At 40.5% G+C, this 19042-nt stretch overlaps 1 protein-coding gene across 1 annotated transcript; it reads right to left on the reverse strand.

Annotated features, from left to right (window-relative positions):
- Positions 1–3916: 3916 nt before the first annotated feature.
- On the reverse strand, positions 3917–12746 carry LOC143025014 (large ribosomal subunit protein eL31-like). Its single transcript, XM_076184619.1, has 3 exons — positions 12622–12746; positions 7683–7903; positions 3917–4084 (listed from the first exon to the last, which is right to left on the reverse strand). Exons 2-3 carry the CDS (start codon positions 7901–7903, stop codon positions 3931–3933), a joined length of 375 nt encoding a protein of 124 aa, XP_076040734.1. The 5' UTR covers positions 12622–12746; the 3' UTR covers positions 3917–3930.
- Between the last annotated feature and the right edge of the window lie 6296 nt (positions 12747–19042).

A 19042-nucleotide genomic window follows, 5' to 3' on the forward strand; every position in this document is an offset into this window, starting at 1 on the left:
GTGATTGTCTCTGGTCCCCTTAACCCCCTCCGTATGTTGTCTGTGCGACTTAGTGTAGAATAACAATCTAATGAGGACCACAATGGAAATAAGTGTACATGCTTTTTGTGTTATCCTCGGCAATTTGCAATTATTATTTCGAACTATGTGTTCTGATCATTATCTGCACTTCATGTATATTGATTCTTTGCCAAATAGATTCCATCTATCTATCTAATCTGCCCATCTTCCTCTTACTGCCTTCTTCTCCATTATTATCTCTCCGTCTGCACCTTTTACCTTTTCTTCTCTACTTGATTCGCCTCCTTTTCCTCTCTTAATTTCTTTCCAAAACATCTTTTTACTTTCAAAATTTTAATTTTGTCACATTCTTTTCCCATTTCACATCTGCACTCCTCTTTGCCTCTATTATCTTTTCTTTGTACTTCGCATATGATTCCCTTGTCCACTTTGTATCCAATCTATGAAAGCTCGCTTCCTCATCCCACCACTCGCTACCCTTCCTTCTATTTCCTCCCATCCTCCTTGTTCCACACACCATCTTTGCACACTTTGTGACTCCCTCTTTGAACCATCCTCATTCCTAGTTCCACTCTTGTCCTTCACTCCCTCCCAGCTTCTTCTTGTACTCCTCCTTTTCTTTCTCATTTAAGCAGTTCACTCTAAGCACCTCCCTACCTTTTCCTCTTTCTCCATCTATCCTCCACTCTCAACTTACCTTCCACCAAAAAATGATCTGATATTCCCCCACTCTCTCCCCTAGAACATGTACATCCTTAACTCTTCCTATTATACTCCTATCTACCACTACATAGTCCATTAATGCTATATCTACCACCCTCTCCCATGTAAACTTATGCTCATCTTTCTTCCTAAACCAGTGGTTCTTAACCTGGGGTACCTGTACCCCCAAGGTGTACGAAACCTTAAGCCTGGGGGTACAAGACATGATTGCCAGTGCAATGGTACTGTATATTTACAATGAGAAAGCAAAGGTTTGTATCACTCATCCTTTTCATATATTTGTATTGAATAGGGGTACTGTATTTGCTATCACCAACTCTCTAGACACATCTCCACTACAATTCTCTCCTGGAACTCCACATTTCCCAACCACTCTGTCTATTGGTTCATTTCCTACCCTACCATTAAGGTCTCCCAAACCCACTACATTGATGTTTCTCCCTAATTCCTCTATGCACTCCTTTAAATTTATTCAAAAAGCCTCCCTATCTTCTACACTCTTCTCACTACCAGGCCCATATGCACTTACAAAAACCCACATCTCCTTTCCCAGTTTCACCTTCATCCACATTAACCTTGAAGAAACCTCCTTCCACTCCACTACATGTTTACCTATCTCTTCATTTATTAATATAGCCACTCCTCTCCCTCACCCTCTCTTCACTCCTGAGAACCTCCCTACTACACTCCCAAACTCACTCACCCTTCTCAACTTAGTTTCACTCAAAGCCAACACATCCATCTTTCTTTTCACATACTCCTTATCTCTTCCCTTTTACTCTCATCTGTACTACATCCATGCACATTAAAAGACACAAACCTTAGGGTACTGGTTAGAAAACTCCTAGATCCACTATGTTCTTACTTTTTTTAGGAATGTCCCCTTTGGGGCTACAGGGAGAAGGATGCCTAGTCCTAATCCCCATCCTGTTTTTCTCGCCTCTTACAATTCAAGTGGGAATACTTGGTGGCAGTATTCTATCCTCCACCACATGGTAGGTGAAAAAAGGAAATGAATACTCAGAGAAATGGTACAGGACAGCAACAAGGGGTTGGGGGACAGCATAACTGAGGGACAGTCGCAGTATAACACAAGTGTCATAATTTCTCTGTGAAAAGAGTCCTCCTCTATCACAGACAAAATGATGTGTGGTTCTGGTCCATAGGGACAATCCATATAGACCCTAAAGTATCAATTGCATGCTACTTTGCCACAATAACATGCAGCCAATACCCCAGATGGCTTGACCAAAATCTGCAAGAGGTATACCCATGGATTTTGATGAAGACAGCACACACACAGCAAGGGAACTACAAAATATATGTAATGAAGACACCAATGCAGCTATCCTCATAAACCCATTTGCACCTCATGACACCTACATAGGTATCATCGCATGGAAAGGGCTAACAAAGCAGCAAGGCACAGCACCTACACAAAGAGGGTTCAACAACTAACTTGTTTAACCTCTCCAGGATTTAGAGCAGAAAAAAAAAATCCATCTTCAGTCTTATTCCTTTCAATGTTCAACACATTTCCATTGTACCTAAGGTACCCCACTCTCAGCTCTTACCAAAGTTCACCCCGTCCATGTTTTTGCTTGTCATCATTCACTCATTCCATTTGCCCTATCCCAGTATTCTTTGAGCCTTTTCCACCCAACTTTAATTTCTCAATATCCTCAAAACCCGCATCATACTTCATCTCAAAATAATCTAAGCTCCTCCCTCAAATTGTTTTAATTGATTATTAATATTTTTTTTTTTTTTGCATCCAACCTAGATATGGATCAAAAGGTCTCCTGTCGGCATGCTTTGCCTTTGTAATCCTTTGTAATTCCACGCCTGCCTTGGGCTGTATTGGTGGGAGTCAATCCTTTATATAGGTTTTGTGCATTCATCCAGATACCAATTTCTCTGGACACCATCCACAATTACAGAAGTACCAACAAATAGGCCTAGCCACATTCAAACTGCCCCAAATGCAACCCCCGCACATAGGAGACAGAACATCTTATACTACAATGCCCCACACTATCCTTTGTACATCTTGTTACCTCACTTTTAGCTCTCTCCTCTTGGACACTTTCTAAACCCAGTCCAAACAAGATTTTTGACAAAAACTGACTCACCATCTTCACATTTACTTCCCATGGCACCAAGGGTGCAGGAAGGCAAGGGGTTGGTGTGAATGAAGAATGTCGTGTACGGATATTTTGATCTGGCCCAAAGTTATTTCTCTCCCTTTTGCATGAGGGGATGAAGACAGTTGCTTTGTTAATGAAGCAGCCCTTCTGTGTCTTGCTGCATAGCTTCTGACCTTTGCCGTGGGCAGGATACAGGGATGACCCTTCATCCACAATGAACTAATATACATACATGCACCAAGGAATTGTTCCCCTTACAAGGGACATAGCCAAAGTCAAAGGAAATCCACACCCACTCATTTCATCCCCACATACTCCACTCCTATTCAACACCCCTCCCTCCCTCTTTGATTGGCTCCTCCTGGATGATCAGTCATCCTGGAGCACAAGACATGAGCTAATATGAGGGAGAAAATGGATTGCAGATGGGAGTGGAGGGAGTGCTCACCTCAGAGGGCTCCCTCCCTTATAAGGAGGAAGAACCTTAGTTTAAAGACCACCAATGGATGATAAGGGTGGGTGGGTTATCACCATACAATGAAGTGGTGGGGATTAACCAGCTCCAGCCCAAAGGGATTTATCTTTTTTTTTTCTTCTCTTTGAACGAGATGAAGAGGGAGGGTTACTGTGTAGATGAAGCAGCCCTTCTACATCTTGCTGCACTGCTTGACCTGGGCAGTGAGCAGGAGACAGGGATGATCCTTCATCTGCAAGGAGCTAATATTAAAGAGGGAAAAATGGGTGCTTGCCTCAGTTGGCTACCTACCTTATAAGGAGAGGGAGGGAGGGAGGGAGAGAGAGAAAGAGAGAGAGAGAGAGAGAGAGAGAGAGAGAGAGAGAGAGAGAGAGAGAGAGAGAGAGAAAAAAAAAAAAAAAAAAAAAAAAAAAAACTTATGCTCATGAAAGTTTTCCTCCTGTAAACTACAGAACAAGCAAAGGCTTCTTCAGGAGTAACAAAAAAATCTAACAGTATACGACACTTTCAGTCAAGTGTCATTTTCACTGAATAGAGCAAACACCACAAATCACTTAAAACTCTTTATTCATCTGAGCCTTCATCAACATTTTCAGTCCCTAGGCCCTTAAAGGAGGCAACTGGGACAAACGTTACTAGAGTGTAGAAATTGTGGACCGACTCCTCGTCTTCATTGCGTTTTCGTGACAAGCGAATGCGGATCCTGTATGGGACACTCCTGTTGGAAGAAAGGAAAAATGGCATTACATTTGGAGACTTAATGCAGTTGTAGGAAAGCATTTCTATTTTGTCAATTCTATCTTTGGTAATGGTACCATGCCACAGTCACACAGGTGGTAAATGAGATTTATTGAGCAACAGAAGTTATGGCACTAGTACATACATATACCAGAGTTTCCCCCCTTTACATGGGGGTAGCAAAAAACAAAAAGGCATAGAAATCACTCCCACCCATTTCATTTCCCATATATTCCACTCCCCTCCACCCTCCTATCTTGGCACCTCCTGGTACCAAAACTAATTATGGCTCATTTACTCTTAAAGATGTGAAAATGTCCTATTGTCACCACCACCACATCTGTATCTACAGTGCAGATAGCCACCTTTTGCATTCTTTGTTTTGAGTGTGCCACATGCAAAATAACACATGTCTGCCTTTTTAATGTCTGTATCACACAGTCCATTGGCAACAACCACTGTTTTGCATGCTCAGAACCACCTTTCTATTGGTACATACATATACCAAGGCTTTTTCCCCCTTACAAGGGGGGTAGCCAAAAAGAAAAAGGCATAAAATCATTCCCACCCATTCCATCCCTGAAAAGACTCCATGCCCCTCCACCCTCCCTCCTATCTTAGCACCTACTGAATGACGGGTCATCCCTGCACCTTGTCCACTGACCTGGGTCAGAAGCAGTGTCGCAAGACACAGCACAGCACATCCACAGCAAGGCCACTTCATTAAATCGGCAACCCCCCCCCCACCGTGCCCCCATTGCACAAAAAGAGAGGATGGGGAGAAATCCCTTCGGGCTGCGTCAAATTTTGCTCACACATACTACCTCACCCCCCATCCCCCTGCCCATTCCACCTCATGCAATCACATCATCATCCATATACAACCATTCTCCATTCACCCCTGTCTTCTGTCCTCTCCCGTCCTTCCTCAACAGACATTCCCCTCTTCCCCAAAGCCCCCTTCACTCCATCCATCCACCTCATCCTAGGATGTCCCCTCATGTTCACTCCCTCACACCTCTTTCACTAGTCTTTCTTCACTCATTCTTTCCATGTGTCCAAACCATCCTAATATTCTTTCATCAACCCTATCTCCCAGCTCCTTTTCCACCCCTGTTCTCCTCCTCATTTCTCACTCTATTTAGCCTAGTAACCCCCATCATACTTCTCAGACGCATCTCAAACTCCTTCTCTTATATTCCATGTTTCTGCCCCATACAGTGCTGTTGGCACAATCACTCCTTCATACAGTCTCCTCTTAGCATCCATTGGTGCTGTAAAGTTTTCACACTTGATAAATAGTGGAACAGTCCCTCTTTGTTCTGGTCAGATCCATGACAACTTCTAATTTTTGGGGATGGCCGAGTCTGAAAGAACACGTTGCCTTGGACTAGAGCCACTCTACATCCTATGATCACATGTGGATTGATCCAATTTCCAGATAAGTATCTATCCCATACGAAGTAAATTGTACTGACAGATTCCCTTCCTCCATCTCCTCATGCAGAAAAAGAGAAGACGGGGAGAATTTCCTTCGGGCTGCACCAAAGTATCATTCACACAAACACTCCCTAACCCCACTATCCCCCACCCACTTCCTTCCATGAATCACAAAGTCACTCATACACAACCATTCTCCACTCACCCATATCTTCTGTCTTCTCCCTTCCTTCCTCAACAGACATGTCCCTTTCTTGCAATGCACCTTTTACCCCATCTACCTTACATGGAAAGAATGAGTGAAGAGAGACTGGTAAAAGAGGTATGGAAGGCAGATGTGGAGGGAGTGAACATGAGGGGACGTCCTAGGATGAGGTGGATGGATGGGGTGAAGGGGGCTTTGGGGAAGAGGGGAATAGAGAATGGTTGTATATGGTTGATGTTGTTATGCATGAGGTGGAATGGGTGGGGGGATGGGGGGGTGAGGTAGTATGTGTGAGCAAAATTTGATGCAGCCCGAAGAGATTTCTCCCTGTCTCCTTTTATGTGGGGGTGTCGCCGATTTAATGAAGCAGCCTTGCTGTGGATGTGCTGTGTCTTGTGACACTGCTTCTGACCCAGGGCAGTGGACAAGGTGGAGGGATGACCTGTCATCCAGGAGGTGCTAAGATAAGAGGGAGGGTGGAGGGGTGTGGAGTGTATTAAGGGATGGAATGGGTGGGAATGATTTTATGCCTTTTCCTTTTTGGCTACCTCCCTTGTAAGGGGGAAAAAGCCTTGGTATATGTATGTACCTTATCCTTAGTTACCCCTCCTGTTAACTCCATCCACCTCTGCCTTCCACACTTCTTTTACTAATCTTTCTTCCCTCATTCTTTCCATATGTCCAAACCATCCCAATACTCTTTCCTAAAGCATATCTCCCATCCTTTTTTCCATCCCTGCTCTCCTCCTTGTTTCTCATTATCCAGCCTAATAATCCCTACCATACTTCCAAGACATTTCATCTCACACATTTAAACACTTCCTGTTCCATGTTTCTGTCCATACAGTGTTGTTGGCACAATTATTCCTTCATACAATCTCCTCTCAGCATTCATTTCCAAATGTCTATGTTTCACTACACTTTTTAATCCCCCAAGGCTTTTACTTGCTTCTCATTCTACATTCTACCTCCACTCCTCCCTATCCCACCACATGCCCCCAAGTATCTAAAACTATCCACTTCCTCCAGACTATCTCCCTTAATACTCACTTCCAATTTGCTGCCATCTACTCCCTTTGTGCATCCAATCACCTTACTTTAACCCACACTTACCTTCAACTTCCTCCTCTCACACACCTTCCCAAACTCCATCACTAACTTCCCTAATCCGTCATCTGATCCTGCTACAAGCAGTGTTGTCAGCAAACAACTGGCGTATCCCCCAATTTTCTCCATTTTCTTTAATGATCACCAAACCCCTGCCCATTTCCCTTGCATTTACCCCCGACATTTTCCCATCCATGTACATGTTGAGCAGCCATGGCAAAATGCATCCCTGGCACAGTCCAACCTTTCTCTCTCCATTTCTCAACCTAACACAGGCTTTACTACTCTCATAAAAACCTTTGACTACTCTTTACAGGCATTATACCTCCTTCAAATCCATTTTTGGGGCCCACAAGGTGGTTTAATCTAGTGTTATCTGATGATATAAGAGCATCCCTTCAAAAGAATTCTCCAACCTTAGAAATATAGGTTTAGACATTTAGGCCATCTTTATATATCATTTACATTTGACTGAAAGATTTATGGCAGCCATTTTGAAACTCAAGATGGCAGCTTGTTACCAAGGTACCTAGCTTGTATCTAATGTGCATACCAGTGAGTATATATATGTAAAGTTTAATGTTTTTGTCAAGAAGTGCACAATTATTGCCCTTAGCTGCTGTACATACATATAATAAGGGAAATTGGTTAACAAGATCCAGGTAGCAATGATGCAAATACATTGCTCCTTTGGGGCAAGCAACAATGATGCAAATACATTGCTCCTTTGGGCCAAGCAACAATGATGCAAATACATTGCTCCTTTGGGCCAAGCAACAATGATGCAAATACATTGCTCCTTTGGGCCAAGCAATGATATACATACCTTACTCCTTTGGACCAAACTTGCTTGTTAAGTCTGGTGTCAATTCTGACATCTTCTGTACCCATCTGCTGCTTGGCAAATTTACGGATTTCCTTTACAGCACGTGGTGCACGCTTCTTGAAAGTGATTCCATGAAGACGCTTGTGAAGATTGATGGTATACTCGCGAGTCACCACTTTGTCAATGGCCGATTGGCCTTTCTCACCCTTAGCACGTGGCATCTGCAGGAAAAACAAAATATTACAGTCTGAATTGTTAAGAGTAATATGTCAAGCCTGAAGTAATATACATCATGCACATATAAAACAATTACATTGCTTTCATGAGGATTGCTGGTCAAAATTGCTTTAAATACCCTAAAAGGACAATGTGTCTTCCAGCCAAAGCATGTTTATTTTTCATAAATTTGTGGCCTTTCCAAAGCTCATTCTTTTTTGACAGTCAATTTATTTACTCTATGTTCATAACTACAATTTTCTATTACTATCCTTCAAATTTTCAATGAGAGTACGGTGGTATTGGCGAGGACCCACCAGAGGGCACATAGCTGTGGTGTAAGTTGTGACCTTTGCCTCTAGTACTTGGATTGGTGGGACAGGTAAGTCACTGTCGTTAATCTGAGAAATCTAGGATTTAAAATCCACTAAGCAAATGCAAAACCACATTTCCAGTAACATCACCAGTGTACAAAACACTAAACCAATGTATACTTTTTCCCCGCAAAAATAGAAACATCAAGATTCCATTCTGACTACAACAATTACTCAACAAAGAAGTCCTTCAAAGTGGATGGTAACTAATCTCACAATAAGCATATATTCAATTCAAACCAGTTTAGTTTAATATTTGTTGCCTCAAGTTTGAATAATGTCAGCCGGCAACAATCCCTGGGGCCTCCCACATATCTTTGGTACTGGATTGTTGAGTCGTGCAAGGCTATCACTGGCTTGTTATAACAATAAGAGAAAGGAAGCAAGCCAGTTGCCAAGTCTATGTGAAAAGATGAAGAAAACAGCAAATTCATACCATATCCTGGGCTTCATCTGAATATGAAGTGTTATGCGCCTCTGATAGAAGGGGGGTTAATAACCATCACAGGACACTGGTTTCTATAAAACAGATTCAAAAAGCCTTTTCCTACCATACTTCTATGGTGGGTGGCCTAGTCAAGGCATACGTCCACCCATTCAATGTCCTTCCCATCTTAACATCTCATGGATGAAGAGTTATCCTAAGCCCCTACTACACTACTCAGATCAAGGTCAATGCAGCAGCAAGACTTCTTCCAAAGCAGGGTCAACAGCCAGAGCCAATTTACCCATTGCTTTACTTTATGACCCCCCCCCCTTCTGGTACTCAAATTTAAGGAACAGATATGAACATAACTTTGGGCTGACATTTCTTCATCCATTTACAGCAATTTCCCATTCCCTAACATGTTTTGCACCCTTACTCAACAAACATTTCTCTTGCATTTCATGCCTCTCTCACCCCATTCTACAGTTTCCCCTCAACATCATGCAATCCACTTCTGTATTCCATTTTTTACTCCCCTTTCCATATGCCCAATTCTTTGATCAACCTATGGATTTCACAATTGCTTGTCTTTCATCACTCAAAGGTCTTTGTTTCAATACTTATATTTAGGATTTATGGCTTTTGACTTTGGCTACCTCCCTTGTACATACACATACCAAAGGCACTTCCCCCCCTTCCTTGAGAGGTAGCCAAAAAAATCTTGTATAAAAACCACTCCCACCCATTCCATCCCCACATACTCCACTCCCATCCACCTCCTTCCCTCCCTCTTATCTTGGCTCCTCCTGGATGATCTCAGTGCTTTCATCAGTACCTCACAAAGAACATATTTTTAAAACAATGCTATTGAGCCAAGATTCATGCATTTCTTAAAGCTATGCAACTCCTATATGCCCTGCAGTCTGATCTGATACCAAGACTGGCTGTCAACATCCCTGATAATGACCTTGATGACCTATACAATTACAGGTATCACATTACTAAATGCAAGTTGGGTTAGGTTATAGACAAATTTATCATACAGTACTTTAATTTCTTCAACCATTGCACCTATCAACATAAAGATAGTGACTCAAGCGGCCCCCGTAGCTCTGCTCGCAAATATATCGCTTTTAGAAACCTTTTCAGTTACCAATTTCTGCCAAGATAAACATATATTATGTGGATGTACTATAATTCACAAAATTAACAGTAATTTTTTATAAGTGCACACCTACAGTAATTTTTTATAAGTGCACGCCTATGTGACACAGCAACAGAATTTTTTTTCCATAAATTACATCAACATAATGTGCATTTTTCTTGTCCTGCAATTAATAACAGAAAAGTTGCTAAAAGTTATGGCGGGTGAATGATATTCCAAATTTGTTTTGATAGATGCTGAGGTCGAAGAAACGAAAGGAATATAAATTCGTCTACTGTAACCAAACACACCTAACCTATGTAACCTAAGCTGTATTTAATAATGCAGTACCTATAATTCTAATGATCATTCGGGTCATCGTTGTCACGAATGTTGACAGCCTGATTAAGTGTTCCATTGGACTGTGGGGAATTGAGTTGTTACATAGCTTGGAGAAAGCCCTATTATCTTTCTAACAGTGCTTATTAATGTCTTGAGTTGGAGTACATCCAGTGCATACTGAAAACCATCGTCTAACTGACATTGACTGGACTAGACAGATGACATGGTGTCTCGATGCTATGCTCGCAGCTTCGCTAGTTAGTACATTTGCTGTTAGCATTTTTTTTTATTGATTTCCGCCATGAAAACTGTACATCAAACTGATGTATTATAATTCACAAGATTAATAATTTTTTTAATGCTACACTGCATAGGTATGCACTTCTTAAAAATACCTTAACATTCTAGTGCTATACCATGTCGGTGTGCACTTCTGAAAATTTACCAAAATATATATTATACACACATATAATCTCTGACCATATCACATAGGTGTGCACTTTAAGAAAATTACTTTTAATTTTCTATTGCTATAACGTTTAGGGAATAAACCAAAACTATTTGGAACATGTTCAGAACATTATCCTAATTAAATGGTACATTTTAAGATGTGTACACCTATGCAATATAACAATAGAAAATTAATTTTATAAATTATAATACATCAATATAATATACATTATTCTTGGCAGAAATCAATATTAGAAAAAGTTGCTAAAAGCTATAAACACAAATGTAGCAGCTTTGGTTGCTCAAGACGCCATCTTTGGTTTGGTAGAGGCAAAGGTCTAAGAAACTAAATGATGAATTCGTCTATTTTAACCTAACCTACCTAACCAACCTGGAATGGGAAAAAGGATTGTGGTACACGCAAACAACACAACATACACTCTATAAAGGATTTGTGGGAAAACCCAGTTTCGGCTATAGCATTCCTTGGGGAGACGGGACTGCTCGGACAGACAGTCTAGGGAACGGCAACAACAACAACCTGGAATGGGTGGGAATGATTTTATGCCTTTTTCTTTTTGGCTACCACCCTTGTAAGGGGGGAAAAAGCCTTGGTATATGTATGTATGTACCTAACCAACCTGCATTTAGTAATGCAATACCAAAAATTCAAGGTTACCAGGGTTGTTGTCTCGACCTCTGAATCCATCAAAACAAACATGGTGTCTGAAGGAATTGACACGACTTTAGTCATTTCTACAAAATTATTTTTTAATTTTCTAATGCTCTAGTGCATGGGTGTGCACTTCTAAAAAAAAAAATATTACTAAAATGTTGAACATTTGCACTTACTAGGGGGGTGGTGGAACCAAGACATGCACCTACTTCATACACATTAAAACCCAATTAACATCTCGCCCATCTTGGTACTTCATGAAGAACCTAGTCTATACCCTACCACAGTCCAGACTCAATTGACCAAGGGTAATGCAACAGGGGCTTCCAAGGTAGGGCCCATTTGCTGTAGCTCCCTTACACCTGCTGCTTTATCATGTGGAGAACCTCCTCATTCACTCTACAATATCACAGGGCAGACAAGAACATCCGTTCCGTTGGCTGTCTTTAATGTGTAGTCGGACAAACATTTGATAAATACACAAGACCATCTATTTCACCACCATTTCCTGACTTCTCTAAGACCTTCAGTAAGGACCCTACTAAGGTTAGGTTATAACTGTTACTATTGTAATATTGGCTAAGGGTGTTCAAAATCCCACTATCTGGTGCCAGATAGCAAGAAAAATCATATCTAAAAAATAGATATGAGGAGTTCAAGACTGAAAGACTGTTGAGAAGGGGCATCCTTTAGGAGCTCTAAGCTTTTCTTTGTTTTACTTATAATAAGAATTTTTCAATTTATGTATTGCTCTCAGGTCCAGGATGAGGGTATTGGTTGACACTAGATTGCAAACCAGGCAACTACCATCAACTAAACGATGTCAATGAATACATAACGACAATATCATGATGACCTGTTCTCGTGGATAACTACGAGATCAGAAACTACTGCACCTTTACCGTTCCTAATGGTGATAGTTACACAGTAGACTAGTTAGGGAACCATGCTCGATTTAGAGGCCTCAGGAACAACTACATTAATGAATTCCTCTCTCATAAGCATAAAACCTCTGACGATATGCACCTGATATTAAGTTTGGCTTAATTCTTGGAGCCCAGTAAATTTTTTCCGTGCTTTATCTTGTGCTAACGAACACATGTATCCAACAGTCACTTCGGTAAACAAACACATGATCCATGCCGACCTGTTTGGCATTATTTATATTGCCATCATTTGGTCTAATACACAAAATGGACTAACAACGAAATACTTGTGACTCTTGTTGATCCTTATGGCAAGTAAGGAAGCAATAGATCTTCAAATCGTCAAGGTATTAGAAAACAAAACCATTTTAACTCAACACAAACCTTTTCGTGGAGTGTAGACGACCGAAGAGAAGGACATCTATCGACTCCTAGTGTAACGAGAAAGTTTGAAAGAAAAGACACATTAAATGCGCACACAATATTAATTCAATAATCTTCGGTCTCAAGGTTTATTTTCTTCCCTGAGATTAAAGCATAATGTATTTCTACTATTCAGTATTACAAACTTTTACTGTTTGTATGCGTAACAAATATTTCCTAATACTTTAGATTCTAAATTTTACCATGCTTCACGATTAATCGTTTGAATAGTGTCAATTTATTCCTTAAATAGTTTGGATTCACAAACATTTATCTTGAATGAGAAAGCGTATATTGAATATTGTATTTGTTAATTAAGTGAGCGACCACTGAATAGTTTCTAATTCGGGATATATTTTATCGTATTTTATTGTAAGTCTCGTAGCTCTACTTCAAGTGTTTAGTAGTCCTCAATATGTTGTTTCAGTCCACACCAATTTAATTATTATACCTTTTTCGAGATTACGTACTTAAAAATTGACATTTATATTATGTTTTAATGGAAATATTTAATTGTGTACGATATTTCTAATACGGTAATTATACCATTATAGATTTGGACTAGGTTTTACTTTTCAATAAACAATCATTTTACAAGCAATTGAAACCAATAACTAATACAAATTAATTAGAAACAGATGTAAAGAACATAGAGTAAGTCACAGGTATGGATATTATAATATACTATGGATAACTAAATAAATAATAAAACAACAAGGGGCTTATTGTATCTGAGGATGAGAAGATGGTTGAGATCTTAAAAAATATTTCTCCCCAATGTACACAGAAGAATCAACTGCAAACATTCCTGAACCAAGAATGGTCTATAATGGTACAAGTGACCAAATGCTACAAGAGGTGGATCTATCTACACAGGGAGTAATTAAGATCCTATGGGAATTAAATCCAGAGAAACCACCGGGTGATGGTAATGTACATCCAACAGTGTAGAACTTGCGAGGGACTGGCAGCACAACCGAGGTATATCTTTAAGAGAAGTTTGGAGATTGAAAAAGTACCTGATGGTTGGAGGATGGCAAATGTGACACCTATCTTTAAAAGGGGATCAAAGAGACCTGCTTATAACTACAGACCAGTAAGCTTGACATCTCAAGTGAGCAAGATCATAGAAACTTTGATTGGAAATGCAATAATAAAACATCTTGAGGAGCATAAATCGATCGAAGGAACTCAACACGTTTTTTTTTTTTTTACAAGAAGATCTAGTCTGACAAACCTACTGACATTCCTTGAGAGAGTAATATCTTACATAATTTCAGGCTACCCTGTGGACGTCATCTACCTGGACTTCTCTAAGGCTTTCGATAAGGTTCCATACCAGAGGCTGTTAAGGAAGATTAAGACACACGGGATCAGAGAGAGCATACAAGGACGGATTAGTGATTGGCTAAGGGAAAGAAAACAAAGGGTTGTCATAAGGGGACACAAATCGGAATGGAGGAAGGTTAAGAGTGGTGTACACCAGGGATCAGTGTTGGGGCCTCTATTGTTCACTATATTCATATTCATAAATGACATTGATGATAATATTATTTCTCACATCCTCAGGTTTGCTCATGATATGAAAATATTTAATAAAGTACCAGTAGTAACACAGGAAGATGCCAACTGCTAACAGGACGACTTAAACAAATCGTATAATTGGTCAGAGGCCTGGCAAATGTTATTTATTATGGAAAAGTGCAAGTGTCTCCATATTGGCCATGGAAACATCAACCATACATACAAACTAGGGGAGCAAGAAATTATGAATGAAGATCAGGAGAAAGATTTGGGGATGAAAATATGTACATCGCCCAGTCCACGTGCCCACAAAGCTGAATTTGTTTCATAGGCCAACAAGGTAATGAGAAACATCAGAAGAACGATAGAATATAAGAACAAAGACAACATAGTAAATTTGTGTAAATCCCTGGCAAGACCACATTTAGAGTACTGCCATCAAACGTGGAGACCATATATGCAAAGAAATACTGACAGCATTGAAAAGGTGCAAAGAAAGATGACAAGAGTGGTGCACAATATTAAGGATGATCCCTACGAATAGGGACTAGAAAACAGGGCTTGTGACACTAGAAATGAGGCGACCTTATTGAAGTATTTAAAATAATGAGGGTAATGGAGGGTTTGAGGGTCGATGACTTGTTCATCATGGATCAGGAAACAAAAAGAGGACATCCACTGAAAATCTTTAAACAACGACCACGACTTGACTTAACGAAGTACTCCCTCTCAAATAGAATTGTTAACGAGTGGAACAATCTGCAAAGAGAGGCAGTTGCAGCAAACACAGTGAATGATTGATTGATTTATAAGATTTATGGCCTTCAGCCAGGCGTCCTTAATGGTGTCAGGACGCAAACGGTCGTCACAACGTCATTGGTGGTTTGCGGAAACGACCCAATTGGCGTGACGTCATGACTTCTGGAGTTTTGCGCATGACACAAGTGGCCACGCGCTGGCAATATTCTGTGTACAAATCAGGGCCCTCAGATGGGGGGGGGGGGTTGCATATGCCCTGGGGCGCCACATTTATAGGGGGCGGCAATTCTAGCCTGTACATGCCGCTCACAAGGCTGAAAGAATAATCACAATAAATGAAAATTGGCCAAAGCAGTCCTGAACATTTTTCGCAATATACGAATTTTGCGTAAGGGACATTAACTATAAAATTTGAAATTTGTTTAACTATTTCGCAAGTCAATAGCTGAAACAGGCAATAAGGAATGGTGGAGATGGGAAGTGGTGATGGGGGAAGAGGGGGCGTCACTGAGAACTTTGCTCCGGGGCGGCTCTTAGGCATGTAAATGTCCTCTAACCCCCCCCCCCCTCTCTCGCCACCGAATCGAGTCAGAATGAAGCAGGAGACGACCAGTGAAACCCCCTTGCCACTTCTGTAAAACGCTGGACACGCCTTGTTCCAGTCGCATTCTATACCTACTAGACCAGAGGTTCTCAAAGTGGGGGTCCCGACCCCCAGAGGATTCGCAAAATAATTTTGAGGGGTCGCGATCGAGATCGTGCAACCCCTCCTCCTCCTTTTCCTCCCACTACCCATCCTAACGCGTCTTTAACTCGCCGCAGCAAGAAATGGCCGTTAAGGCGGAGCCACCACCCAATGATGCCACATCTTCTTACTGTTCTTTCACTTGTATGCGACCCCAAGAATTTCTCCACTGACGGTGTGGTGCAGGAAACGGCAACCTCGCGCTCCCTCGCTCATATGTCAAGTTTACGACTGGGAGAAACGTGCGTCCTCACTTCAGAAAGTTTTATTTTAGAATTATTCGTGTAGTTACAGCTAGCATATGCACTCAGTAAAGGCGTGTATTTTGTGAGAAGGCCGTTAGTATCGTTTCGAAAGGTTCGTGTAACTCTACTCTCGTGACATCGTTATTCTTTAGCCTGCACCATGGAACGGTGGCTAATTCGTAGATCTACAAGCAAGGACACATAAACATATATCACTGAAGCATCTGATTATGTTAATTCCGAGCAACCAAGCACGTCAGGTGGGAATGAAGGCCATGACGGTCATAACGCCAAAACATACCAGTGTGATCGACCATCCAAGCGCCGAAAATATCAGGAAGAATTTATACAGTATGGATTTACTTGCTGTACAGTTAATGATATTCATCATCCTCAGTGTGTTCTGTGTTTTGAGGTTCTTGTACACGAAAGCCTGAAACCAGCAAAAATGAAAAGACACTTGCAAACCAAACATCCAGATCATGCTCAAAAGACAAAAGACATAGGCTACATACATACATACATACATGCATACATGGACAGGCAAGCATATACACGGAGACAGGGAAATGCGTTGTAGTGATTGTCAGAAATTCGTTGTTGTTGTGGAAGTGGGTCGCGACTCTATCGAAGTAATTTGTAGGGGGTCGCAGCCAAAAAAGTTTGAGGACCCCTGTACTAGACTACATGCTTCTACCGTTCTTGCCCAGGAAATCGTTTGCGATTGGGCTCGTGGCGATTTTATCTCACCATAACAAACATCGATTTGTATAGTTCCATTACAACTCTGATATATATCAGGTAATTCAGCTGTTCTTACGTCCCCTCCCTATTGTCTCTCATTATCGAGACTCTTGTTTCTAGAAGGGATGTAAATGATTAATTATCTTACTATAAATCAGTAGACTTATTTATTTTGCTGTGGCGTGGTGCCGTCAATAATTGTCCTCTGTGGTTTTTACTCAAATTTGTGTTGTATTAGTTCAATATACTGATAGATTTTTTCGAACTTTTATTGTACCCCAACAGACGTTTTGAGTACATCCTGGATTAAACGAGACCCAAGTTCCCCGTAAGATATATATTCCTTGACAGGCCGAGAGAACATAGTTCCTCATAGTTCCTTTACTTTGGCGACCTTGCCAGGATTAGTGTTGTTATTTACTCGAGCTTTTAAGTTGCCTTGAGTGCGCATTCACTGTCTGTGGCTCGGAAATTAGTTCCTAGTTCGCATAGGTATTGGGCTTCTGTGCTTTGAAGCTTATTGATTGTTTCTGTTTACACTTCTGTTTTCATGCGTATTGCTTGTGGCACTTTGCAGGGGTGACGGTTATTTAGCTTTACTTGTTACATTTACTTTATTCAGGTAAACGTTCTAGCTACTTCAATGTATGTTTTGTAGCATGTTGTCATTAGTGTAGTTTTGTTTCATTGTTGTTGACTTGTATCTCTTATTTCTGCGCCTTCTGTCCTTTCCTTTGTTACAATAACTTGGGTTCAAAAGGGAAAGTCTTGGGTAGTGTGTTATTCAACAGCAAACACTGGAACGTGATGAACGCCAATATGAACACCAACATAAGCTCCGGTTAACTGAGTTTCAAGCTAAGAAGGAAGAAGAGACAAAGTTCCGATTAGCTGAGCTTCAAACTATGAAGAAGGAAGATGAGACAAAGCTCAGGCTAGCTGAGCTTCAAACTAAAAAGGAGGAAGAAGAGACAAAGGTCCGGTTAGCTGAGTCTCAAGCTAAGGAAGAAGAAGAAACAAAGGTCCTGTTAGCTGAGCTTCAATCTAAAGAAGCAAAGATCCAGCTGGCCAAGTTTGACAAGGAGATCGTGTCTCTGCGTCTCGGCAGTCCTACTCGATTCAATGATCCGGTAAGTCGTCCTAAGCTCACTCTATTACAGGATGAGGAAGATATTACTTCCTACCTTACCTCTTTTGAACGGGTTGCCGAGCTACTCGAGGTGAACCTAGATAGCTATATGCAATGAAATTGGGAAGCTTACCGGCAAGGCTGCTGAAATGCACACCTCTCTGTCCGTCGATATCACCAGGAGCTACCCGTTGAAGAGAACCTTATTATCTGGATTTAACAAGACTCCTGATGGTTACCGTGTCGAGATACGTTCATGCAAGTTATCTCTATTATTATTATTATTATTATTATTATTATTATTATTATTATTATTATTATTATTATTACAATTATTATTATTATTATATATATATATATATATATATATATATATATATATATATATATATATATATATATATATATATATATTTATATGTCTAGGTAGCCTATGAAATACACATTTTGTGAATTTGCATAGATTATGAATATTCATAAAATGTACAGCACATATAATGAATTCACGATTGGACGTACATATAACGAATCCATTTGGCATATACACATTATTGATATTCGTGAAAAGGTTAGGTTCATAATATGTGCATGTCTAATGAATTCATCTGTGCACCCAATTATAAATTCATTGTTGCATATTTTAACGAACGTTCATAATCTGGGCAGATTAACAAAATGTGCATAACAGGCCTAGCTTATCCGTAGATATACCAGTCACTATTTCCTATTCTTCCTGTCCTGTATCCCTCTTTCTGTTCCTTCCCACTTTCTTCATTACTATGTTCGGACTTCCCATTTTTATCATCACCAAGAAAGTCAACTTCGACATGTTCAGTCATTTTCTGACCATCTTTTGACGTTTGACATCATATCATGGGCTCAAACACATATAGCTGGGTGGATAATGAACGACCTCCACTGTCCAACTCCTCTTCTTCAGATTCAATTAAGTTCTGCGAAATTTTTCAATAGAAACCGCGAGTGCGCATGCAATGATCACTTCTAAGGCAATGTTGACTCCTATAGCGTTTCGCCGATGCGTGATGAATGGCTGCGCATCTCGATAATCTTCGGAAATCTTTAGAAATTCACTCGTACACGTGTTTTAATAAAAAAAATATGACTATCATGATGGTGGAATCAACTGGGATAGTTTATGAAATAATTTCTAAAAGAGATTGGGTTGTTTAGAAATATTACTTCATCTATTACACTCTGACCTTTAAATTTGCGACT

This window comes from Oratosquilla oratoria, chromosome 4 (assembly GCF_046742065.1).
Source record: "Oratosquilla oratoria isolate Oo_2021 chromosome 4, ASM4674206v1, whole genome shotgun sequence".
Classification (NCBI taxonomy): domain Eukaryota; kingdom Metazoa; phylum Arthropoda; class Malacostraca; order Stomatopoda; family Squillidae; genus Oratosquilla; species Oratosquilla oratoria.

Bases quoted from the DNA above. Each gene is read 5' to 3' on its own strand.
- LOC143025014 (XM_076184619.1), bottom strand. From the start codon at position 7,903: ATGCCACGTGCTAAGGGTGAGAAAGGCCAATCGGCCATTGACAAAGTG. The intron at 4,085-7,682 runs GTATGTATATCA...TTCTTCCAACAG, and splicing joins GTTTGGTCCAAAGGAGTAAG to GAGTGTCCCATACAGGATCC.